General features: G+C 34.1%; 1 protein-coding gene and 1 pseudogene across 3 annotated transcripts; both read right to left on the bottom strand.

The window, feature by feature from the left end:
• Positions 1-142: 142 nt before the first annotated feature.
• On the bottom strand, positions 143-2,767 carry LOC129316802 (aluminum-activated malate transporter 2-like; annotated as a pseudogene).
• Positions 2,768-9,046: 6,279 nt separating this feature from the next.
• On the bottom strand, positions 9,047-15,638 carry LOC129315676 (transcription factor LHW-like). Of its 3 annotated transcripts, none has more exons than XM_054959576.1 (11): positions 14,923-15,638; positions 14,465-14,556; positions 14,036-14,254; positions 13,845-13,926; positions 13,353-13,394; positions 13,210-13,269; positions 11,307-12,908; positions 11,106-11,207; positions 10,569-10,709; positions 10,344-10,469; positions 9,047-9,804 (listed from the first exon to the last, which is right to left on the bottom strand). In XM_054959576.1, exons 2-11 carry the CDS (start codon positions 14,506-14,508, stop codon positions 9,679-9,681), a joined length of 2,544 nt encoding a protein of 847 aa, XP_054815551.1. In that variant the 5' UTR covers positions 14,509-14,556; positions 14,923-15,638; the 3' UTR covers positions 9,047-9,678. The 3 variants fall into 3 exon arrangements, with proteins under 3 accessions (XP_054815551.1, XP_054815552.1, XP_054815550.1); XM_054959577.1 differs by lacking the exon at positions 14,465-14,556 and having other exon boundaries at positions 11,307-11,599; positions 11,696-12,908; XM_054959575.1 differs by lacking the exon at positions 14,465-14,556 and having other exon boundaries at positions 14,923-15,637.
• Positions 15,639-27,948: the final 12,310 nt, after the last annotated feature.

The following is a 27,948-nucleotide window of genomic DNA, read 5'->3' as shown; positions in this document are numbered from 1 at the left end:
ACTACTAGTTAGATACTCACAAATTAAAGACAATAATTAAATGAACGGTACTACAGATAATTTTATGTTATATGATAAGTTATGATCTAAAGTTAAGGATGATTCACTTCAATGAAATCACGCGTATATACAAATGTATAGATCACACTCTATTGGTGTTATGTTGATCAGACAATGATTTAGATTGTAGTAAATCAGATAGAGTTGAATCTTCAACTAAAATCACCACGTGGGAGTTACTATCACTATATGGAGTAGACCGTGTTTTGCTTGGGGATTTAACTGTTTCTACAGTTTCGACGTCCGTGAGTGAGGGAAGTTCATTCACAGGAGCTGCAATTTCCTCTGTGCAGGCAACAATATCACACAAGGAAGCCACAGTGCCTGCTAGTAGGATTGGTAAAAGATCTATTTCTTTACACAAGCTTGTTTGGAGCAATGAATTGAGGCTCTTGGCAGCAGATTTTGAGTTGGCTATATGGGTATGCAAAGCATGGCTTTCTTACCATGCTCATTGCCTTTCCTAGCTCCTTTAGAGCTTTCCCTAATTCCAAACTCATTTTTAAACATGCCTCTTGGATCATACTCCTAATCTCTATTGATGCCTACAGAAATTGCAACAACCAATATTAGTGTTAAATAATGTTGGATATCTAGAAACCTAGAATCTGAAGATATAAATTGTGTGCGTGTATGCACGCATGCGCTCATATACATACTTAGAAGTTAGAGTTCGATTGAGCATTTAGAGCTTGCATTCAATAGGCACATTGGTGGATGAGAGTTCCAATTTTAAGGTATCTGTCCCACAGATGACGAACTAGAACCTCCCATGGCTTGGTTCCCATCTTGCAAAATTAACCTATCCAATGAACATTATATATGTATATTAGATCATGTGTTAGAATTTTATTTCAAAGAAGCAAGTCAAAGAAAACATTTTTGTTAGTTTACCCACAGACAACTCTTCTATACTGTTTGAATTGAGGATGTTCCTCCAGCAATTTTTAGACTCTCCTTCCTTCGGTGTTCTAAAATACTCATCTTTAAACGCTACAAGATATATATATATATATATATATGTATATATATATATATAAGGATGCTTTAGCAATTTTGATTATCATAATTATTCGTCATTGAACAAATGGACTAATTTATTTGCAAGTTTTTTATTCAATAAAATATAGAGGCTTTTGCAAATATAACCTATATTATAAGATTAAATCAAACAAACGACTCAAATTTATTATATTTTGTATTTGACTGATTTATTATATTTGTCCAAGCTATACCGTTGCATCTTAATGATAAACTTCTTATAAATTTTTAAATTTTTAATAATCAACCCTTTGTATATAAATGGAACTAACCATACTCCCAGATTTCCAAAAAATTAGTCTATACTTTCTGAATACAAAATTTTTTTTGTCAGCGGGCTAATTTATCCTAAAATCTAACCCTGTAAGAAGTTGGCGAGGCTTTCCAAGTTGAGGGTAATTAAGTGGTGGAATTCTTCATTGGCGTACACAGGACAAACGAAAATGGATATCACGACACATGCGAATCTCCTAATGAAAATGGTGGAGAGTCTCTTGTGTGCCATCTCTATTATTTCATCCTCTCGAAAAACAGATACAATATCAATGAGAATGTCAAGATGAATATGAGCAGCCTATAATCGTATCTTGCTTTGATTTAGGGGGAAAATCTAATAAATGTTGGTAATGGAGTTGCATAACAAAATTAAATATCACCCAAAGCCTCGTCAGTATTTTCAAGTTCAATGATCATAGTTATATATTATCTGCTAAACGTGAGTTAGTTTCTGCTTACTCGCCTTGAAGAAACACAGTTCTATTGTCTGTCCAGATAGGTTGGCCAAATAATGAGCTCCAACACCTGAAAAGTGTCACAAAAACCATATAAGTACGCAAATGCCAATATGCTTTTAGTTTACCAATACTGAAGTCCCTAACCCATAGACTACTCAAAAACAATAACAATAGTCGATGACGAACCCAAAAAAATTAATCAATGGGGACATAATTTTTACTTAAAATAAATATTAATATTTTTATAAAATAAATAATTTTAAATATCTATTAAATTATATTAATGGTATAAGTTAATAAAATTAACTATTAAAAAAGGCATAAAACATAACTTTAAAATACATAAAATACTCTCTTTATATAGATATTTTTTATATCTATTAGAATCATGTTTTTAATTTTTATTAAATAAAACTGATATACTTTTTTTATATGGTAGAGAATTTTTTTAGATAAAATTTTTCATAAGCAATTTTTTTAAAATTTTTTTCCTTTTCCATTTTAAAACTATTGCTATTTTATTTTATAAAACACACATACGTATACTTTTAGGTAATGGGATAAGTACACTTTTATAAGGGAACAAGTGAAATTTTTTAAAGTGAGGGGCAATTGAAATTCTTCTTAAATTATTTAAGATTATCTTAAGTAATTTTTTCTTGAGTTGGTGGGAGCAATTTCCCCCTCTATGATAAATGTAAGTACCTGACTACAGTCATAGCAGCCCACATTGCCAAGAGATCAAAACTGTCATACAGGGGCTGATAATGGCAAAATAGAGACACCAACGTGAGGATAGGTCCTACTTTGAGGGCATGAATGACTCTTCTTGGGTCGTCTTGCCTTATGTCTTTGGTTGTCCTATAAATATCGAACACCTTCTCCTTCAAACCCTTGGGAATAGCCTTAAGCTTCACCCATCCACGAGCCATTAGACTTGATGATGCGTGCTGGTTTGCAAAACTCTTCTGCAGAAAAATTGACGGTGGAAACTGGGAAGTAAGACTAATAATGCATGCACCTGAGAAAAATGATATAGTGGATGATGATGCTTACTGAGGCCTCGCAGAACCTTTTATTAATTTATAGATAGGTGCATAGGGGAAAGCATCTCCCTGAAGATTCGACGAATAATTTTAAATTCTTGTAAACATGTTTTGGGACTTGATTTGTACGGTTATGTGGCCCAGTAAAGGGAAGTTATGACGTGGACACTTGATGGAATAATAAATCGGGAAAATTTTAATTAAAAACCACTATAGATATTGAATTTTATGTGGGTCTAATTTTTTTTTAAAATTTCAATTTAGCTGAAGGGAGAAAAGTCGAAAGAATTTCAACAGTAAAAAAATTAAAATATTTTTCATTTATCATGCAAAATCATTAATTATTAATTTTCTAACTGTATTTCTTAATTTATTAATATCACTTGTAAATTATATTTATTTGTTAAACAATCAGTAATATTAATTATTAATTTGCTAACTTCATTTATTAATTTACTAACATTAGTTTTTTCAATTAATGATTGAAAAATTAATGTTAAATCTTTATATAATCATTAACATGTCAACTCATGTAATTACAATTTATATTCATAAATTAACAAGTGAAGTAAGAAAATTAATAATTTGAGATTTTATATAATAAGTGAAGGGTATTTTGGTCTCTTCACCTTTAAAATTCTTTTAACTTCTCTCCCCTAAATTAAACTAAAATTTCATAATTTTTTTAAACCCGTCTGAAATTAAATCTTTACAATAGTTCTTAACTAAAATTCTCCCTAATAAAACTGATTGCTAAAACACATTGTTTTTAAACTTGGACCAATAAATCGAAGACCCAACCATGTGTGCATCTGGTTTTGTATTTTGACATGGCAGTATGGCACAAAATGACTCAGGTTAACCTGAGTGACCTGAAATTAATCCAAATCAACTCGCCCAATCCCACGAATCAGACAAGTTAAATTTTTTTAAAATATTCTGACCCTAAAACATGGTTCATAAAATAAAAAGAATTATTAAAATAATTTAGGGTGAGAAAATGAGAATGAAGAAGAAAAGTAACTAAAAGCCCTAAACTTTTTCTAATCTTCGATCTTCCTCTCCCCGTGCTAGCGTTCTCACCTCTCGATTCTTCTTGCCTCTCCTCCCATCGTTCACTCATCCTTGACCAGTGACCACTAAAGCACTACTCCTCCATTGTCCCTAAGCAATGAACTTTCTTTAAGCTTTGAGCTTCTTGGCGTTCTGTGACTTCTGTCCATCTGTGACACAATTCTCACTTGCCTAGAGAAGAAAATGTAAAAACAGAGGGAAGAGAGATGAATCTGAAAATTGAAGACCGAAATGGGTGGAGAAGAGACCTTTGAGTGTCAAGAAAAGTAAACAAAATAACAAAGAAAGAGGTGAGAGGAACATCTTTTCAATTTGAATTATACTCCCTCCATTTTTATATAAAAAAAAATTACATCACGCAATTTAAAAAAATTAATTAACTATAATAATTATGTCTGAAAATAAAAAAAATGAGACTAAGATGCCTTATATTAATCAACATAAATATGTATTAATTATTTCTTGTTAATGTAAATTATGAGAAGTGATTTAAAAATATGTAATAAATACTTATTGAAATATGTGATTTTGCTTTATAAAAAAAAGTAAAAAGTGATAGTTTCTTTTATAAATAAAAACAAAAAGAATATATGAAATTGTACTTTCCGTAGAAATTTTATATTGTATAATATAGTTTTTTTTTATAAATAAACATAATAGGAAACTTAGTCAGATGGAGTCCCTAAGTTCACACTATCAGCTAAAGAAGGAGTGCTTGTAAAAGCATATAATTTTTGTCACTTACATTTTATTGTTATTTGAATTGAATTTTATTTTCATTTAAATTATTTTATTTTATTATGACCGATTTAAATCCAATTTGACCTTTAATAATTTTGATTGGTTTAATGATCTTCAGTTTTTAATTCTTTGCTAAGATGTCAATAATGTTGCATCTCAATAGGGTGTGGATATATACAATAATTAATTTCCTATTTTACGAGATTTGATTATATTTTGTTCTCTATTTTATATTTTAACTTTACTGCTGAATAGTACTTTTTATTTGTTTCCTTATTTGGGTTTATTTGTTTTGAGATTTAAGTTTCTAGCTTTAGGAAAGTTTTTAAAAGGTCTCTTAATTACTCTTAATTGATGAATTCTCATGATTTAAGAAACTTTCCTAAATTGAAGAGGATCGGAGGAGGCGCCACTTGGAGTCCTCTAGAGCCACGTGAATTCACATGAACGCAGAAATCAAAAGCTGCAGCCACATGAATTAAAGCAGGTGACAAGAAAGATATGTTTCTTACGACCGATTCCATTATGTTTGGCCTGCTTTTGAGGAGGTCAATCCAATTTCCTGAATTTTCGGAGTTAACTCATTAATTCACATTACCTATGTTTCATGTGATGAAAAGTTAGCATCAGTGTGAAGTATGAAGGGATAATCTAAAAACTAAGGTCACATTTTATAAAGAATTGGAAGAAAATGTATTAAAAAAATAAATGTAAAAATAATATGATCAAAGAGGATAAGTGAGTACATTCACAAGAAAGAGATAATTTAATTTACAAAGTTAAGAATTATAATTCATGAGATTTTTGAAAGGTGTGATAATCACATTTGTAGTATATATTAATAAGTTTTAGTATAAGAAAGGGTGTTTTTAATTTATTTTTATCTTGATTTTTTCCCTCATTCCATTACATTTCATTTTAATAATCAAACGTGAGGCATCAAGTTTGATAATGTTTGAACATGCGTAGGAACTCAATTGTTCAGTTTGGTTGAGTTCAGTTCCAATCTTCTGGACTCTTAGTAGCATGTCCTGCGGCAGTGTCAGTTTCAGTTTATGGAAGCAGGCTTGCATCAAGCAATTAGAACCCCTCACATCACCCCAAAATAACCGTGTGAATTAACTATCAATTTCCCATAGCTTCTCAGGTTCAAGCATCAGCCTAGGTGACACGAGTGATAAGGATAACTTTTCATGAAAGGGACAAGTGTGAACTCATATCCATTATAATACAAGGGGATCTTCTTATGATCATATCTGCATCTTGTTTGTAACTGCTTGATGAAGTGGCTATGTAGGTCCCTGGCTCTGGCTCCCCGCGTTAAAACTAACCAAATGTAGATGGCTGGCAACCGAAAAGAACAATTTTATATCTGAATCTTTTATGTAGCTCTCTTTTTTCTGATCCCTGTTCAAAGAAGCTAGCAACCTCTATAAAGATACGAGCTACTATTTGATTAAGGAATTATCGTTCTTAGACGCGAAGAGCCCTTATCTGCAAATCTGCTTATACCCTTTGTCTTTTCGCCTCTCTCTCCTCAAGAAGTATCTTTCCAGCATGTTCACGAGCGCGCTGTGTATGCTTCTATTGAAGGATGAAAACGGATGTGAAGTGAAAATGACGATCATGAGTTTCACTGTTGGTTATTGCTTTTTTTTTTTTTCAAGTGACTGAAAATGAAATTCCTTTTCATGTCTTTGATAAGAGAGAAGAAATTATCAGTGACAGTACAATTCTGTATCCTCATGGATGGATGGTCACACTCTTCCAAAACAAACGTTTCTTGCTCATTTTGTTCAGTTCTCGATCATGCATTTGATTTGGGGTTCTGGTACGACCTAAAAATTATAGCACCTCAATTTTCAGACCATCTACAGATAGTAGCTCTCCCCACTAGATATATTCTCAGAAAAGATTATTTAATGTGAAAGTGAAAGCCCGTCCACACGTGGTGTTTTCTGCATTACAACCCTGATTTAGCTTTCAGAGAGGCTCTTCAAATCACAGGCTCAACCCATCATTTGTTTGCTATCTCATTTTATAGCCGAAACCCATCATTCTTGACAAAACACCCCACTTGCCTCAATCAGAATAAAGTAGTGCCAAATGGCGGCTGTATTAGACATGTATGGGAAAGCTCAAGGAATGAAAAGCATGTGAATAATCAAAACCAATGACATGTAATCAGAAGATTATGTAACGAAAAATGATCTTTGAGAAGAGCGTAGCTATTTTTGGCCAAAAAACAAGAAGAGCCTAGCTATTTCCTAAAACTGCTTCCTGTCCATGGGATGTGTCTGCCACCATCTTTTTATTCTTCCGTTGTACTGTGGAATGTCTAGTAGATATGTTCCTCACTAAAATATTCTGTGTGAGTGAATATTTCTTTTAGTTTTCTCACTGAAAATGCAGGCTAGAGCATCATCTCAGTCTCCATCTATTTCAATTGGTTCAGGTTTTCTCAAATCAAACTGTGGCCACTGATAGTTAGATGCAAAAAGATGCTAGCACGTCAGATTTCTTGTTGTTCTGTACTTGTTAAAAAAATGTATATTATGTATGCCTTGAGAAAATTCTATATTCGATGTCGTATTAGGGGTGCTTGCTGCAATGATATGTCCAACATAATTGCATTCTTATTATCCTGTTTGCCTGCACTAAATAAATAACAGCCTGCTTAACCGGGCATATAGTTAAAACTTAAAAGACCTATATTGAGAGGGTCAACTAGTGGCTCCAGCAATAGGATGAAGCTGCATCAATTTCTTGCGAAGTGTTGGTGGTCTACGCTAGATAGTGACACGCACTGACAATACCTCTCACTTTGGTCATTAATTAAATACACGGAAAATCAGTTACTTTAGGCTTGATGGATTTATATGATCAAGACATCCACCAACAAATCCTCCTTTTTGCTTCTCATTTCACTTGGCATGTACTTGGCAGTTTGTAGGACACTCGAATCCCAAAAGTCAAAACTTAAAAAGTTGCTTATGGGGGACGACAAGATTTCCTAAAGTTAAGAATTCCATAGTTTTTTAAGGACCTTAGGAATTGGCTTAGTGCACCAAGCAATTAAGTGCACTGCTCTTGATAAAACCTAAGGTCCCGTTTGGTTGCTAAAAAATATTAGAATAAAATGGATTGAGAAAAAAAAAATAAATCACCCTTTTCATTTTTGATAAGCATGATAAAGCTCAATGTTATATATAATAAGTATGAAAATCATCACATCTTTTAAAAATTTTATGAATCTAACTCCATAAATTAAATTATCATTCTCCTTTATAAATATGGTTCGCTTATCCTTTTCCACATTTTGATCATATATTTTTTATTTTTATTTTTTCAATCCATTTTGTTGGATTTAGTAAGTTCACCTTTGGTGGATCTAGTTTTAGCCTACACCTAAGCCCATATTGTTGAATGAGGCTCAACTAGATACTAATAAGTTATTTGGGTCCTTAAGCGTAATATCTCCATTTTAGTGTGTGGGAACAATTTTTATGAGACTGGCATTTGAAAACTACCCATATAGTGTTAGAGGCTATAATTAAATGTGAACAATTGGCTACGTAAGGTTACTCTCGATGAATACTTCATTCTCTTCTCCTCTTCTTTGTAGTAGTGTATTTGCTACGAACTGGAGACAACATTCAAGTAACTCAGCCATTTGCATAGAAGTATTACCTGTATACTAACAGGTATGCCTTCGGACTCCATAAATCTACACATTCAATTCTTTTTCTTTCTAGCAATTAAACTGGACCTAACTAAATTACTTTTCCTTGGATTTAACCAAACTATCTAATCATCTGAATTGCAATCATAATCTAATATCATGGTGTAGTGAGAGCTTAAACTCCAAACGCTCCATAACACAAATGTTGCAGCAGAGAGATATTCTTATAAACTTAGTGCACCACGTTATCTGTAAATTATCCAATAAAATATACAATAATGGTCAATAGTAGAAAGAAAAAAAAAGGAAATAAGTTAAAGCAGCTGTCTATTTTGAAAATTAAATCATTAAAAATAAAGAGAGATTAAAATTTTATTTCATTAAATCAATACAATTTTGTTGAATGGATTATGAATACCACAAGACTTTTAGCCTATGCAAGAAATTCACTGAACCAAAACCAATCAGAGCCGGAAGATTACGCGTTAAAAATAACCAAAAAGAAAAACAAATCAGAGCCCCCGAAAGCATCCGATAGTTACTCGTGGATGAGAAGAAATAAAAAACGCGTCAATTTTCACCCCGGGTTTTGTGACTAGAAAAGGAACCTTGCGGCGTGGGCGACAATGATCGACATCGCAAAGTAAATCCGAGAACAAATCTGAATATCAGTAAGCTCACAGTTTGATCTGAATCTTAGAAAAGCCGTGAGTAATTACCCAAACTGAGGTTGCCCAAGTACAAAAAACAATTTGATGGTTGTTCACAAACAGCAGCACGGGTTTGGTATTTAGAGGATACAAGCCACAAATGGTTTTGATATTAACACGGGTTTTATCTAACACATCAAAAAACACCACGCCAATAAATCAAGCAGAAAGTTCCTAGCGTTGCTAGTAAATATGATTCCCTTACACAACCTAGAATATCTATCTATACACGTGAATAACACCACCCACCAATAAGCTTCCCCATAAAAATTGGTTACAGCCATACAAGTCATCTCAAGAGTCACACTAATAGCAGCACTGGGGGAGACAGTCAACACATGACAAGTTACCATGGCGGACGCCAGTTAGCAACAGTGGAAATACCACTTATCTTGAGGTGTTCTTTAGGAACTAAACACATTCACCTCCAAAATGAGGAAAGATGACAGTTAGACAAAGTTAAGTCCGCCTGGAGTCTTCAGACTGGATTGGATGTTAATCACGGCAAGCATAGTTGCTCTCAACACATCCAGAGCAAGAAAACAGAGTGCAGGCGATTCACTGCAAACTACTAGGTCCGCCAGCTGCTGCTATCTGGCGGCTTGAGGGAAGGAGTGATACATAGGGTTTGATATAGATGCACTGCCCTTCCCCGTCTGCTCCAAAAGATGAACCAGTGACATAAATATCTCCATCCTTGTTACGTCCCGATTTGCCTGCAAAACTTACATGTAATTAAATAGCCCAACCAATAAAAATAAATCACATCAGACTCCTTACCCTTAGGGCGTTTAGAAAAAAGGACAACCAACATTGAAAAAAGAGACTGCACAAATCCTCAGTTAATTGTGCATGCTATCTTTATTTTAATGATCAATGTGCATAAATGAGCAGTTGGATGACAGTCCTGAGTACTGACACTTTACGGAAAAGGAGAATTTGGGATACTTAAACGAGTTCAAATTAGCATTTGAGATAACAATTTCTAAATCTCCATTTTTCTACGATAAAAAATTTAAGTATAATTCAAATATGCATGGGCTATCAACGAATGAGATTTCTAAAAATTTTCATGTTATCCAACATTCTCTCAGCGTTGGCATTTTCAACATTAGCATACAATCATAAAGATACTAGCACGCCGGATGCCTAGGAGAAAACACGACGTTTCCCCATAGCAACTTTCATCCAATATGGACAATTCATTATCCAGTTCAGACCATAAGAAAATGCAAGTCCTTTTCTACGGCATTACCTCTACAGCAAAGCATGCCCAGACCTTGTCATTTCGGGCTTCCATCACCCCCTTCAAGATGGTCAACCCCAATCCTCTGATTAAGTCAGCTATTTCCAGAAAGAAACCTCGTTCTTCACAAAGCATCTGTATAGATTAATCATCCACACAGATTATAGAGGTGATCCAGAAATAAGATAGTGCCAAAAGAATTCTATGATAGATTATTATAGAACCACACACTACCTCCACTAGCATCTGACGAGGGGGATTCAGATCCTCAACTATGATGGGGCAAACCATTGATTGTGAGCCAATCACATATGCCCATGTAGCACCTCCCTCAAAATTATCTTCTAAAAGCAGTCCACCTTCCTTACTCATAATCTGCATATTTAGGAAGAAAGAACGTCAATATCTTCAATTTCTCTAATCAATAATTTGAGAGCCTCTAATTTCAACTTCTCGTTCGTATTAGTAGTGCTTCAGAGAATCAAGGAAGAAGAAGACCAAGTTTTTATAGTGTTTCTAAATTCTAAGGGTTCTGACTTCTGAATGGTAATTTATGTGAACCACTGTTTCACTGCATATCTTTATATGAATAATATGGATAAGGACAAGAGGACAATTAAATACCAAATATACTATCTCGTTATGTTCACTATTTTAAAAATTTAATATATTAACATAATGCCCATAAAAGTGAAAACTTTTATATGTCATGACTAGATAAGTTGCCAGACATAACAAAACAAAGATATGCATCGTGTCCACACTCCATACCTTAGATTCCCGTGTTTGTTTTAGCTTGTCAGCATGCTTTGTCACACTTTGCAAGAAAAGCATGTGCTTGATAGTACGTTCAAGAAGTGCATCTATGCTACACTGTGACATCATATTAAAAGATTTAAGAATAAATTCAATATTCTGAATATGATACTTTAAGAAGAAAAAATTGGAGAAAAGACAAGGGAAAGGCTTTACTTTGGTTCCATTTGGCACAATTTCCCGTAGCTCTTTCACACGATCTTGAATCATTTGGCGATCTTTAGGACGAGGTCTAGGGTTCTCCCCAGGCTTAAGTCTTTTACGATTTGATTTACAAACTTCATCAGGCTGCTTAGAGTATCCAGTTGAGACACTATTTTCACGCTTTACATTTGTAGCATCCTCAACCCATGAGCTCAGTTGAGATCCATAAATGGAATTAGCTTGAGAACAGTTTCGAACATCATCCCTGCTACATCCAGACCTAAGAGAACTAGCTTCTGCGGCACCTGCTTTACCCAAATCTTTAGGAAAACCAAAGAATTCACCCCTAGTATGATCAGATATAACCTTACAATAGGCAGGAGAGGGTACAGAAGCATTACTAGTCCCCGTCAATGTTGTCCAGCAAGACATATCATCAGAATCCTGGTTCCCAAGAGACTTCGCTCTTGAGACCACAGCATCCAGGAGATGGTCATTTCCCCTCTCAGAGAAGACACCGCTGTTTGAAATGGCCTCTTTGATTGAACAAACATCAGGATCCACATCTAGCACACTCAAACGTGCTGCCTTGTTATCCAGAATTTCAGTACCAGCATTTGATTCTTTGGCAAGCAACTTATTCCAGTTTTCATTCAGAAGTTTGTTTTTAAGATCCACGCCTAAAACATCAAATAGGTCATCACTTGATGGAGGTGGAAGACAAGGAGAGAAGTGATGTTTCATAGACACCTGCTGCTCCTCAAGATGAAAAGATGGGATCTTAATGCCATACAGCTGATCATCATCCATCCTTTGGCCCGTTAGAGCTGATTTATCATGAACATGCTTTAAATCTTCAGGAATATTCTTCTGATCAGAATCTTCTAGAGACCAGGGACAAGTACCAAATTGACTGGTCAAGTTAGGTAGAGGGTAGCCCCCTCCATTAGTTAAACCATCATTTTGAAGCCCAGTCCCAGCTTTCCTGATTTCACAAAAATCAGCTGTGGCAACTTTAGAAGGATTAGAAGCAGAGCTGGCAATGAGATTTGGCCTCAAAAGTCTGCTCGTTCCACAATGAATTGATGAAGAACTAACAGTGCTGTGACTGTGAATAAGTGCAGACCTAGCATCCAATGAGGCAGTATGTTGTTGCAGACATGAGTCAAGATTCAAAGGCATCCCCTCTGCCTCCACAACTAAATTCTCAGGCTGAAAATCAAAACTTGGATTCATCATTGGCATTGCTGAAGTTTCACAAAGATTACCATGGTAATTGGATAATGCATGAGTAATGTTAGGGGTTTGATGTGTCAATACAGAACACTGGTGGTTATTTATCTCTCCCCTACGAGGATGAGCTGGTTGAACAATAGGCCTTGAAGTATGAGACAAATTGATTTCTTGGTTGGAGACATAAGTTTCTGAGGGTGTGGGACAGGAGGTAATTACTGGTTGATCAACAGACACTGGCACCCCAACAGTAACAGGATTACCAAATTTTTCAATAGAAGCTTTTGCCGAAAAGTCTTCAGATGAAAGAGCATCAGTGACAAACCCAAATTGCATAGTAAAGCTCTTCACTTCATTCACTAATCCCATGTTCTCTGTTATCTACAGTAGAAAATATGGTCACATTAGTTGAGAACCTTTGAGCAGAATGTAACAACTGACTTATTTGGCTTCATTTTATCAGAACTCTCAAAACTAGAGAATAGCCAATATAAACCGGTAAAGCTCATGTGATAACAAAAAGCTTTGCAAGATCTAGTGACAAACTTTGACACAACAGACTTTCAAATGCTTAATCTAAAGAAGTCGTTCTTGATCCACAAATTTTATAACCTATATGGAATACTTGAAGACATTGCCATCACATGCATATACGGTTAAAGAACCTGATAATAGGACTTACTGGCAAGAAAGAACCAAGCTGAACAACCCCATAGGGAAGCACAGGAATAACTGCTACGGTCTGCAAATCACCATGATATGGCATTATAAGACAGCAAAACAGAGTTTACAGCAAACTGCAGAGCATAAAGAGAGTCACAAAACCTTCATTCCAGCTAGAAACTGGAGATGCACCTCATTGCACACCTGAAAAGAACACATCAATAAATGTAACCATCAAAATGAAGTTAATTTGTATACGCATTCCAAGCCTCGAAGCTTCCGCAGGAAATCTTTCTCATGCAAGGGCCTTATGTCACTTAGTTTTTATAATAGATTCACACACATTTACATGCATAGACCAAGTTGTAAGTTTCAATTTTTCAGATGAATTTCCATTACACTTCAGCGAGCATCGACAATGATCAAATTATACAGTGAAAAGTGTTCATTCACTCTTCACAGGAATAAAACGATGTTGTTATCATTAAGACGCCTCCTAATGAGTTTGTCTCTTTGATGTATCGAGATTCCGTGGGAAATTCAGTCCCTCATCTTATGTACTAGCGAATAATATCATTCCGGCTTTGCCCCATTTTCTACCCAAAAAAAAAAAATGTTATTTAGCAACGTGGAAGCAAATCGTTAACTTCATACCTCCAATGGATAGGTTTCTCTTCTAAAATTGTTCAAATGAATCCACTGATGGTTTCCTGTAAATGCAGCCCGTCCAATGATCCTGAATAACAGTCAAAATAAAAACTTGAAATGTTTGGGAATGACAAGAAAAGCACTTCAACTATAGGAACCCCGCGAATGAGGAGAGGGTGAACATAGATAAAACCTACCCTTCACCCATGACATTGACCGAATTGTTCGCCATCATTTTGTTGATCAAAGCGCAGACGCTGTCCTCTTCTTGGGTTCCAATATAAGAAGGAGCATCAGAGGAACGCCAGAAGCCTTCCCCACTCCCAAAAGGCAAATTAGAAGTCTCTGTTCGGGCGATGCGCCTAGGAAATTGATATGGCAAGGGTTCATAATAGCAATCTTCCCAAATTAACAGCCTGCCGAGCAAAATTATATTGGGTTAACTCAATAATAGATATTATAAAGAAAGAATTATAGAAGTCGAAGGCATAATAATTTGTCAACGTCCATTGTAGCTTGAGTGCATAGTTTAAATGCAAGAGTATGACTCTGATAAGCAACAATGATATATTCTGACAAATTCCCCATGGTTGAGGAGAACAAAAACATAATATAGTGTTTCCTACAATATTTTTCTCAATAAAACCGCAAAATATATCCCGTGACGCATCGTATTTCATCTTGACAAAGATAGGCCAGCAGATTAATCTCTTGCTAGCTGAAAAGAAAAGGAAAGCTTTTCATTAATGGAATATGAGAATAAGACCGAATAGAATCAAAAGAAGAGGACAAGTTCTGAATTAACAGATTCTTTCATACTTCATAGAAAAACAATCAAACAGTGAGCCTGTCAAACCCATTGCATATATATATATATTACTAAGATTCTTCAAGACAAAACAGAAGCTATCAAAGCATAAAACTCCAAAATAGGAACAAGAGCAATGCAGACTACAAATGAGATAGAAGGAATTTTTCCCCAAACCCGAACTGAGATGCAAGTAAAAATTTTAAGAAACAAGGAACAAATCAGTTCGCAGGTGGATAAAAAGAGGGCGTTAAAAAAGACTGAATCTTTCCTTACTTGGGATTATGGCGGCCGATCTTCCAGAAGACAGCGTAAGACCATCGATTCCGACTGCAGAGACTCTTGAGAACTTCTTTCAACAAAAGGCCCATCTTTTCAACGACGGGATTCAAAAACGACGAAAAAGCTTCCGAACAAATGGAATATCAACAGAAAAAGGGAAGGTCAAAGCCGGAAACCATGCATTTCCCGGGGAGTTGCAGGTTGGGAATCCTAACTGCCGCGGCACGATCCTCTGCCCGCTTGTTTAGTCCTCAAGCCGCCACACCTCTTTCTCTCTGGATCCAAGTTCCCGGCGATCAGCATCCGGCAGGCCATCCTCCAGCAGAGGAAGTTGCCGACAGACAATGAGAGAGATAAAAGGAAAGTAAAGAAAAGAACGAAGGAAAGTAAAAGCGAGAGAGGGAGAGAGCAGGAGAATGGAAGGCGGGGTTTGAGATAGAGGTAAACTACACCATGCCACGAGCTTCGAGCTTGTAGAGAGCTATCATTTTGTCCAGGAAGGCAAGATGGGAAATGGAAAAACTGGTTGGAGCAAGAAGGAGAGTGTGTTGTGGGCAAGGTGGAGGATGGTGAAGAAAGCAGGGGTTTCAATTGGGGGCTGCCTCTGGTGAGCTATAACATTCTGTCTTCTTCTCAATCTTCTGTGAAAAATAGTAAATAAACAAGAGAGGAAGTGCGCCTCAGAGGGGAGAGAAAGGGAGAGAGAGACCGAGGTGGGAGGCTGTGGCACAGGTTGCTTTTGTCGGTTTCTGAAACAGTGTCCTGAGTTTGGAGTGGTGGTCTCCTGGTCTTCACCTATTGCGGCTTCCTCTCCTGCTCACGTCATCCTTGTAAGTTGTAATTACCCCCCCTTTTTCTCTATTTTTACCCCCATGCCCTCACATGTTTTACTCGGTCTGAGCGTTCTGTTCCCATGCGTTTCCATGTTGATATTACAATTAATGTCTTGATTAACTACTTATAATTATCGATAAAATAAAGATAAGTGGATTAAGTTGCTGGTGAAAATATAAACTTTTGAGTTTTGACCGATGGGAACCATTTAATTTGTCTTTATTAATATATAAGTTCTCACAGTTTAAGCGAGGATCCATGACTAATCTTTCCTTAATTAATTTGTTTATTGACGCAGCTTGAAACATCAGTTCCTTTAATCTACTTTAAAAAAACAAAAAAAACAGCTCCTAACTCTGCAATTAAACATAGCGTTCAGATAAAAAGCATCAAACAACCCGTGCCTTTACTGCAAAACCAAACCGTATATTTTCAATTTTTTTTTTTGCCACAAACTGTATATTTTCAATTATGATATGAGATTTGTAAATTAAAACATGCGTGTTTGTCGATCATCAATAACATATATTTTGGATACAGAACAAGGGTTTGCAGGGTAGTAATTTCTTTAGAATGGACAATTAAAAAATGAAAGTCATCTTGCGAGGGCCATAGATTAAAACTCCCATGTCAAATTGCGACAACCATGTACAATTAACAATATGATTTAATGTTTTATCCGTTGGGGTGAATTTTCAATATATCGCGGACAAAAACAAAAATCACCACCGAATCATTAACAACGCTTGACCTTAAAAGAAAAACAAAGTCCCTGCATTTAATATCTAATCATCTCGAATAAGGTTGTTTGTAGGAGTATGAGGACATTATGAGCAATAAAAAGAGATTTATAATTCAGATGTTTCAGATATTAAAAAAACAATGCAAATTCCTGGCCTGCTACAAAACCGAAAGGGGAACTCACATATCATTCCGCAAAAAGCAAATTAAAATTTGGTGACCTTGAAATGTGAGATGGACTGTATTTTCGATGACATGCAATTTCTTTCCAAAGCCTGGTGTCAACAAACTAGGATTGATATTTAAATCAAATTACATACATTTCAACTGTGCCGTACAATGCCCGGGGAGTTTAAACTGTGTCAACAAACTAAGAGGTTCTGGAGAATTATACATGGGAACATCACCATTCTCATCTTTTAACTAATGCATATTTCTCCTTCTTTAAGGAAATGTCTTTTTATACCGAATATTACACTAATGTGATTTTAAATTTACAATGCACGAAAAGACACCTGGCACTTTCCTTGTTAACTTGCAGTAGGTTCGGACCTGGGAGATCAAATTTAAACCTCACGGCATAATTGCTATTCATCATGGGAATATTTGTCTCTCTTATCTAAAAACGCGCTGTCCCGAATGGGGGCTCTAATATATTCCCAGTGACCGATAAACCTGTCTTGAATTTTTCTCGTTTGTTGATTTCTTAGAGATACTCAAGTAGTCTATTGTAGTCATCATAGATAAATTTGGAGCTGTGCTTTCAAGAATGCGCACGAACCTCGTATAATCCCCCTGCCTTGCATCGTGAAATTGAAAGCACCGTTGTTTAGGATGGATGTGCCATAGCAATTGATTTCGCATTCTTGTGGGAAAATGGGTTACTTTTTGTTCTCTTGCTCCGCTCCTCTTTCTCGCATTTTTATGCCTCCGCGGAATACAACAAAAATTCTATTCTTTTTCCGACGAGAAATAAAGTCCGTGCATGCACACAGTGAAGATTAAAGGACCGCGTAGGTTTTCTTATTTTACTATATACTAGCAGGAGCCGCAAGAATAATAACAATTATAAAATTATGAATTACTTCCTTTATATATATATATATATATATATGTATATAATCTTCTAAAACTCTTTTTATTCTTAAATATAAAAGTTTGTTAATATTTTTTTAATAAATAGATCATTATACTGTTATTAAATTAAAAAAATAATAAATACTTTCATTAATTTATTTTTAAAAAAATATATTTATTTTTTATTTATAATAATTAAGAATAAAATTAGAATGTTATTGTATTTTTAATTAGATAACTAACTTTTATTAACTTGAATGATTAAATTAAAAATATTTTATATATAGAAATAGAGTCAGTAACATATTGGACTATGTTACTTTCTCTTATGATTCTAAGTGTAGAGTATTTCTAATTTTAATTATTTTGTCAAAATAAAAAGATATTTAAATTATTAAAATATGTAAAAAATAAAAGATTTATCGAAATAATTTTTTATTTTATCCACTCTATATTTAAAACAATAAATTTTTAATATTTAGAAAAAGTTAAATATAAAAAGAAACTAAATAATAGCACACGGTAAAGAAAAAACAAAGGAAGGAACATGAGCTTATCATACGGAAAGTGATTCTTTTGGTGGTCCACGGTGCAAATTTTGAATAAAGGAGGGGCAAGACGCTGGTTGGCTGACATGCCAGTCATTGTCCCAATCTTTTTGATTAAATTATTGAGATAAGGGTATTGTTTTGCTAATCAACCCCATTAATGCACTTTCCTGGGTGATTGTGAACCATGTGTCCGCTACCTAGCCGTTCTACTGCCGCACCAGCGCACGTCATTTGTTTAAAATTTAATTTAAAATGTTAGTGATTACCAAGATTATCACAGTAAACTTGTCTATCATGGATAACAATAAAAGATGCCAGCCTAGGCAGGGCTATATTACAATCTCTAAAATAGGCTTGTCATCATGAATGGTTTTAATTCCTGTGCTCGTTAAATTAAACGTAGCAATTAGCAAGAGTATGTCTACTATTTCATTCATTCCCCTACTCGTGGCAGGGTATAGTTGGAATTTTAGTGGGGATCGCCTTTCAAAATCAAAGATTCCCCCCATTCAAAGCTCCTTGTCGTGTCTCAAAGGGACTTAAAAGAAAATGCTGACTATACGAATGAGTATATTGCACACCTGAATATAATAGGTTAACTTTTTTAAAAAAAATAAATTATATATCATTAATAATAATAAAAATAAAATTAATATAAAAATATATATTTAAAATTTTATATAATGATAATAATATTTATTTTAACTATTATCAATGCTTCAACTATTTAAAAAAATATAAAAAATTAATTAATTATAGTTCTATAATATAATATATTGTTTAATAATATTTTAATTTTTATGAAAAAATAATATAATTAACAGTAACAGATTTTAAAAAATAAAATTAAAAATTAAAGAATTAATTTTAAATTTTTAAATATAAGAGGAGTCCTGTAAAACTGCTTCAGAGTTAAGAAAATTTTATACATTTAAACCTAAATTAAATAAAAAAGGAGTGGAGTAGAGATTACTCAAACGTAGCGAAAGCCAAAATTTTTGACGCCAGCAGAATAATAATCGTCCCAGAAACCATTCCACGAGATCGGACGGACGGAGAAGCCAGCAATCATCAACGCTCACTGCTTCTTCTGTATCCACTGATGCCCATTAATCTCTCTGCATCTGTACTCTGGTCAATGAATGCACGTGCGCCCGGTAATTCCATTCGGGACATCAATTACCAATCAAGGATAAAAAGCTTGTTCTCATTTTTCAATTCACTGATGATATTAAGTACGCCTGTAAAGAAATACAGACAAAATTAATTTGCGTGTGCTTCTAGTTTTTTTCACTTTTAAATTAAGTCATGTTTTAATCAAATCTTTATAATTTGATCAATTAAATATCTTAATCCCGCGAGTTAAAATTCTTAAATTGTTCACTTTAAAATTAAAATTAAAACACTTTTATATTTGTATTAAAATATCATATAACTTTGGAACTAATTATATAATTTTGATAACTCAAAATTTATGTAATTAGACTATATTTTCTAAATAATTGTGTGTGCATATAATTTTCATAAAAAATTAATAAAAATGTAAACATTCTATTAAATCAATTTTCCTTTTTTGTATAAGTATTAAATCAATTTTTTTATAAATTTTAATTTTTTTAGTTCAGAAAACGTGAATCATTCATTAATAATTTCAACATTTAATGACTTGATTAAAATAAAATAAATTATATGGACCTACTTCAAAGTTGATGAAAACTAGAAGAACAGATAGATTAATTTTCCCATGAGTATATAGAGAATTTATATAAGAGAATTTATATAATAGACTGTACTTTGATGATTATATTTTATTTTTAGTCCTTTATAGTTTCATCCCGCTGCTCTCATTCTTTCTAAAATTTGATCCGTGTGCAGCATAGATGAGCCGCTGTAGATATAAAAAGCAAGGTACGTAAAACCGGACCGGTCATTAAACCGGTCATGGCACTGGGTCACGGGTTAGTGGTTCAATCAGGGTTGAACCGGGGGTTGAACCGGTGGCAAACCGGTCATTATTAAAATAATACAATTTAAATAAAAAGACATTAATCATAAAAAATTCAACCAAATCCAACCACTCAAAAGTCTAACAATAATAAAATACTATATTTTTGGACTTAGCATGCTCTATCTCTAATTTTTTATTTTTTGACTTCAATTTTACTTTTTTTTGTTATTTTTTTCCGAACTCAGAGCTCTGAAAAATTAAAAATGAAAAAAAAAATCAAAAACGACGTCGTTTTGGGGTAAAAGTCTGAAAAAATATTAACCCGGTTAACCCAGTCAACCCACCGGGTTATCCGGGTTATACCGGGTTGAACCCGGGTTGACCGGGTTACACCGGTTCACTCCCTCACCGGGTTAAGTGCAAACCCAGACCGGACAGGGGACCGGTTCACCGGTTTTCGGGTTGACCCGGCCGGTCCGGTCCGGTTTTCAATACCATGATAAAAAGTGACAATGGTGGGATAAATGATCGCATCAAAAAAGACAAAGCAGAAAAGGAAGGGCGATGATATGCATGGACCATGAAGTCACCAGTCACGCACTGTATACAGGAAGCTTAACGAATAATAGCTGTAATAATAATTCAGGAAGGGTCCTTAGCAGCTGTAAAGGGAAGCGAGAATAAGGACCGTAACTAGCTATAAGATCTTAGGGCGAGTTATTGTGGTGGCGGACACAAAATTCAGGAAATTGTGGGAATACGGTGCAAAGCTGTGCCGATGAAGGAGCAGTGTTGAGAGAGAGTTTTGGCAACTCAGTGGAGAGTGGCCTTTCGTGTTGGGATATATATAGTATATGCATTAATAATAAGGAGTTTTATCTTGTGGAGTCGTTTTCTATGGTTCTTGGCTGGTTGAAAAGGATGGCACAGCGTCTTTCTCCCGCGTTTCCGGCAACGAAAGCAACACCCAGTGTTGTAGAGTGAGCATGTCATATACTGTCGTTTACTTGACACGTACGAGGGGCAGATATTTCTTTTCTGAAAATAAAAACCCTAATGTAGTGTGCAGTGTGTACTGTGTGCCCACCCTGGACATGCATGGTTGATGACGGAAGGAGCCCTGAAAAGGCAAGCGAGCAGGATCCGAGGCCAAGTTTTCTATTTAGTATTGTTGCTGCTACATATATTCCCGAAGAGAGAGCGGGAAAGAGCACACAAAAGTGAAAGAGGAAAAGGAAAGACAACAAAGACATGTACTTGGATTTAGTGGATCAAACTAAAACAGAGGAGGGGAGGAAGGCCTTCAAGGGTAGGACGGAAGTAGGCTCCGTCATTGACAATAATAATTACTCATGAACCTCCGAAATTTAAATCCTTTAAAGTTGATACGTTTAAATTTCTATAAAGTTTGTTATTTTAAAAAAAGAAATATAATATTTTGTATTTTATAAAAAAACAATAAAATGACAAAAATACTTAAAAATTTACAAAAAATTTCACACATGTCAATTTTAGAGAATTTAAATCCTACATGTCATGAAGAAAGACATTATCTAATTATGATATTTCTTGCAATTAAAAAAGTTACAGCACAGAAGTGTATATGAGATTGATCAATTTTACCATGATTTATTTCAAAAATTTACTTGTCTTATAAAGTTGTGGCGCTGAAACTCCCTCCATTTTTCATTTTTTGTTTTTATAAAATAATATAAATTAAATGAGTTATTTATAACCCATCGGGATTAACCTATTCAAATCATGAGCTATATGATTTTGGATAAAAAAAATTATTTTATTTGAATTAATATTTTTTCAACACAAGCCAATCATCATAATAAAATATTTGGATCAACTTATATATTTCAACCCCTACTCAGGGGATGGGATGCAGACATGATAAATTGAACGCTGCTGACAACGTGAGCTAGCGCTATACTGTTGACCAATATAGCTTGCCCCAGCTGCCCGTTAGCCCGTTACAAGCTTCAAAATTGGTACTACGCTCTTTTTTATATTTTCCACCATCTTCTCTTCGCCGCTGCTTCCAATCAAATTCTCTATACAAGGAAAGCTCAGCCTCATGGTCAAATTATTCATAAATCTCTTTTAAATATGTTAAAAAAGGATTTCGGGGAGGGCGTAGTAGCAAGTATTTGGAAGAGAGGCTACGTACCCCCATTTGGAGAATTCGAATTAGTCGGTTGTGATACAGAATCAAATGTCAGATTGAATTTTTATATGGGTCAATGTTTTGTTTGCTGTTTTTGTTTTGCTCTCGTAAACTTGATGTCACGTTTCATCATTTTTCACAAGGTTAAAGAGGTTCGGAATGCTCCAGAACCCTCTAGAAGGCTCCCAGCTAACTTTAAGAGTGCTAGAGAATGCAAGAACATTTTAGAGAAGCCTACACAACTCTAGCCTCAATATTTTAATATTGTCTCTAGATTCTTCCATTTAAATATCTAGATATTTGTTAAGAGAATTCTAGAGAATCAATTGTAATCGTAGGATAGATTTAATCTCCACCGTCCATTAAGGAGGTGGGAACATTTTAAATCTAAGAGGGGGCCTATAAATACCTTGAGTTTGGAGAATCTAAGAGTTCTATTTGTAAATCATCCTTGAGTTCTCAAAGTAATAGAACTCTCACATTCTCCAAACTCTCTCTACTCTCCTTTACCTTCAAGCTTTTCCTTTTCTCTATTTAGCCAAACATACTCTTTTCATATAAGTTAAGCTTGCTTAATAATTTTTAATAGAAATTATCTAAGTGCCGCACGAGGGTCGAAAAGACTGCTCCCGTAACATTAAGCTTGCTTCTCAATGAAATGAAGACGGTTCAGAGAAAGGGCGGGCAGAGCGAGTGTTGTACGACATGGCTGAGAAAGGAATGACCTACAGTCCGGTTTTAACGGGTGACCACTTATCATCCTACCTCCTAATCCTACCCCATATATTATATAGCTTCCATGTGATGTCATCCTCTAATCATGCTTTTCACTCCTTCTTTCTCCCTTTACCCAACAGTGCGTGGCAAGGCTTTCAGCTTTTCAACAAAAAACACACCAAAGAGAAGAACAACTGAGTTACTTATTAAGTACGCTGTGCTTCTTCAGTTCTATTTACAAGATGCTTTTTAAAAATATTTTTAAATTTAAAATATAAAATATTTTATAATAATTAAAGTATTAAATTATTTTTTAAATTTTATCACTTCTTAAATTAACGTAGAGGTATTTTATGTAATTGTATCATTATCTAAAATCAATGATAAAAATAAAAGTTTATATCATTTTTTATGATATAAAAAAAAATAAACTTTCTTAATATGCATAAAACGTTTGAAAATATTTTATAATAAGAAATGCATAGAATATGTACTATGGATTATAGAGTTTATTTTCTTATTTACTGCGTTTGAAAAATATCCTCTCAGATGCTGTGTATGTGTAATAGTCATCTCTTAGCATAAAACTAATAATCTTGCATGCAGTTAATCAAGTAATTGGTTGATTTAACGAGCGAAGGAGATTGTGATGAGGTTCTTTCGGAGGTCAAATCATATCAAGAAACTTTTTGAAGTAATTTCAAGCATTAACGTCTACCAAGCATTAGAGATAAGCATGAATGAACGAAATTGATGGTGGGAACATATAAAAGAGACGGGTGGTTTTAATTTTATGTGATTAACGATATGCATGTGAGACTGTACAGAGTGGATAAGAAGGCGAAAATTGTGGAGTCCCGCAGGGGACGAGGGAGGAAGATGACAGTGGTGATCTGACTGGACCAGTAACATGTGGTATTACTATTCCTCTCTCGTTCCAAATTATATTCTTTTTTCTTCTTTCGAAGTAAACAACAGCAAATTTCTCGCATTGTGCAGAGAGTTGTCTAATGATGAACAAGTGAGCATGACATAAATGAAGCAGTTCCCTTAACTATCACTTCAAGTTTCAATTTTTCGCAAAAGTATGTATGAAAGAAAATATTTTTTAAAAACGGACAATGTAACAGTCCTCCGCTCATCCCGCCTTCTCAAGGTCTTTTACGGACTCAATGGTACCAGGTTCAATCTCAACTTCGTTATGTAGGAGAGGTTGGAGGATCGAACCTGGGGAGGCTCTCCGCAAGGGGAATAATCCTGCATACTATTGTGGGGAAGCCTTTGTCTCCTGATACTCACCGTAAGGGGTGGGGTCACCCTGTTATGAGGTTTGGAGGGAGAGTGTCCAGCACCGCAAAAGACCTCGGGGAGGCGGGATGAGCGGAGGGTTATTACATTAAAAGGTGCCTTTTATATAACAGCCATCCTGGGTCACCATTGTCTCTCCAGGGTCTTTTCCCAGACGCTGGACAACACACATGTCACCACATAATTGCTGGCTTTCTCACTGGTGGTACACTGGTTATTCCTCACCCCACTCTCACGGGGTCTTTTGAAACCTCTCTAGACTCGAACCTCCAATCTCTACCACCTTAACGAAGTTGAGGCGAAGTCTGGTATCACTGAGTCAGTTGACTCAATGGTACCAGGTTCAGCCTCAACTTCGTTATGTAAGAGAGGTTAGAGGATCGAACCTGGGGAGGCTCTTCGCAAGGGGAATAATCCTGCATAATACTGCGGGGAAACCTTTGTCTCCTGATGCTCACCGTAAGGGGTGGGGTCGCCCTGTTGTGGGGCCTGGAGGGAGAGTGTCCAGCGCCGCAAAAGACCTCGGGGAGGCAGGATGAGCGGAGGGCTATTACAGACAACCTCTTAAACAATCTTTAGATTTCAATTTCATGACTGCCAGTTATGGGATATCTTAACTTAAAAAAAAGTTATTTAATGATGTGTATTTGATTTGTAAATAGTATTATGATATAAACGAGATATATATTTAACTTGCAATGGTTTATCATTCTGTGACTTTAATTATGAATATTCTATTTTTTTTTAAGAAAATTGGGAATAGCGAGTTCTGCAGTACAGTTTTGCCAGTTGCTACATCGATTACAAGTCTGGTGGTCTGAAAGGATTTGAGATACATTTGTGGCTGTTGATAAACACATGTGCGATCTTTGTAGTCGGCACCGTATTATTGAAGGCCAGAAAAGAAAACCAACACCATATTCTTCACGTTCATCTTGCCTATTCTGTCTGGATAATATAAAACCCTCTTGGTTTGAACTCCGCACACATCTTTTATAAAAGTTTCTTTGAAACAAAGAAATGTATGTCGTCTCACACGCTGTCTGTTTTTCCTCTCACGCAGTCTCTAATTCTTTATTCTACTTTAGATGAAATGTCATACTTTAAAAATCGATTTGTACTGCAACCACCAAACCTGTGAGAACGGTTTGCTTGGTGCAGTTCTGCATAGCAATCTTTCTGTTCGGATGACGCTATTAACCCAAAAAAACTTTCACATACTCCTGCACAGGATAACTTTAAAAAACAAAAAATATATAACTGCTGGGATGTGTCTATTTAATTTAAATTTGCATGGTATATCAATCACTCCCTCTAATCCTATGTAATGTAACATAAAACACTTTTAACCCATTTACGAGGATTGCGGATGTTAATTAGTTAAATTAGTTGATTAGGTGATGATATTAAACATTCTTCAAAAATTACCTGGCCCTCCGAATTTACCCATATAGAAATTCACCTGCTAGTTAAATTAATTAGTTAATTAATCTATTTCTCTCATTAATTATCATCCTCCAATGTTTACAAAATACAATTACGGGTAAATAGAATAATAAGTGTCAAATAACATGAGAAAGACTAATTATGGGGCCATTTATAATGAAGTGGCGTTTTAATCGAAGTGGTGCTTCTTGGGCAATACTATAATGTTTCAATTAAGAAGGCATAATTTCATCATATTTCATGAATCAACATGGTTTTATAATCAATAAGCTAGGTTATTAAAACAATATTTTTTAATAAAAAGTAATATTGTTTTGACATGTAGAATTTATTTAAACTAAAACTTCTTTTCACCAAGTGGTAATCATTCCTTCTTTTAGCCTTGTAACCTTCTAAATTGTCTGAGTATTATAAAATCAGGACTGTGTTAACTAGTATTGTCACTACTGACACAACCCTCTATATATAGAAATGCCTTGGTTCATAATTACATGATTTTTTTTTAAGATACATACAACTTTTCATTTTGAATACATTTCAACATTTTATTCTAGCAGAAATGAAAAAGGAAAAAATAATTAAGTCATTGCAGTCACAGTTAAGCACGCATGCATGAAAAAGAAAAGATGTCCCAAAAAAAAAAAAAACTATAATATTAATGACAATCACACTTCAAGAGGGTCTTATTAGTATTCTCTTTGATCATATTTATAAATTACTTGTAGCACGTTTTATCAAAACTATATAGGATTAATTAAGTAATAGAAAAAATGATAATAAAATTTATTTAAAATATATAAATGATAATGTGATTTCTCGAAATGTCATAATTTTTTTAAAGTCTCTAAAAACTTTTTTTATCATTAATAAATTTATATAAATTATTAAATTGTTCTTCTTGAAAATAAATGATTCATAATTTTTCTTCTTATATTCACAACTTTCCTTCTTATATTCACAATAATGCAACAGTAAATAAAAAATTTAACATGCGAAGTTGTAATTTATTGTTGCATTGTTGCGAATATAATAAAAAAAGTTGCAAATATAAGAAGAGCAATTTAATAATTTATATAAATTTATTAATAACATAAAAATTTTTAGAAGCTTCAGAAAAATTATGATATTTTAAGGGATTAAATTATTATTTATATATTTAAAAAATATTTTATTATATTTTTTAATTAATATGTATGAAGCTTGAAGCAGAGATCCAAGTATACGGCATTGCTTTAGCATGTAATACATGATTACGGCATTCTCTTTTAACGTCAACGCTTCCAGTCAGCAGAGAGAACATATTAAATGGAAAAGAGTGGAGGTGTGGCTATGGTACGTGACTTTCAAATAACATTAAAATTAATAAAAATTAAATTTTATGGTAAAATATAATTTAAGTCGTCTCCTCAAAAATTAATAAATTAATTATTTAAATTAGGATTGTAAAAAACTAAATAAGGGAGGAATTTTTTTAATGAAATTAATTTAAAAAAACTAAATTAAAATTAAATAAATAAAGCAAGCTCAATTGAAAAAATTACTAAGTACAAGCAGTGCAATTAATCACAATTCAATCACCTAAACTTAATTCTTCTCATTCATAAAATAAATTGAATTCATTTAAATTTATTATTTTAATTTTATTATATATTTTTTAAATTATCATTTAAAAATTAAACAAGAAATTAAGTTATAAATTAATTGACATCTCCTTTAACCGCCTAACTTAACCATTTTTATATTAACTACATCAGAAACAAAGCATGAATAATTATTCAAAATAGTTTAAATTATTTTTATATTACTATATCAATTAATTATAGCAAGTAAAATATTATATAAAATATATAATTTAAAAATCATGCAATAAAACTATTCTAATTATCAATAGCAATTAAAGTATAAAATTCAAAGCTAAAAAAAGAAGAACAAATTAAAATAAATTTAAAATAATTTTTTAATATTAAAAACTCTGATTATAATTTAGGATTATAATTTGTGATTAATCATACTAAAAATTTAATTTTTTATAAAATTAAAAATTAAACAGTACGAGATGAGAGTATGAGAAGTCATTGCCTAAGGAAATTGTATTGAAGGAAGGAAGAATATCGACTGCCACTGCCTGCGCCGCGTCTCTGCTCCCTTTCCCTTCTTGTTTTGTGCTGCCCACGCTCCATCCTTTTTCTCAACACTAAAAGAAAACCTAATATTTTAATAAAAGA

This window comes from Prosopis cineraria, unplaced genomic scaffold (genome assembly GCF_029017545.1).
Source record: "Prosopis cineraria cultivar Desert tree isolate PC_DT_omini unplaced genomic scaffold, ASM2901754v1 PC7, whole genome shotgun sequence".
NCBI classification, from domain to species: domain Eukaryota; kingdom Viridiplantae; phylum Streptophyta; class Magnoliopsida; order Fabales; family Fabaceae; genus Prosopis; species Prosopis cineraria.
This window is presented reverse-complemented; position numbering and strand designations above follow the sequence as displayed.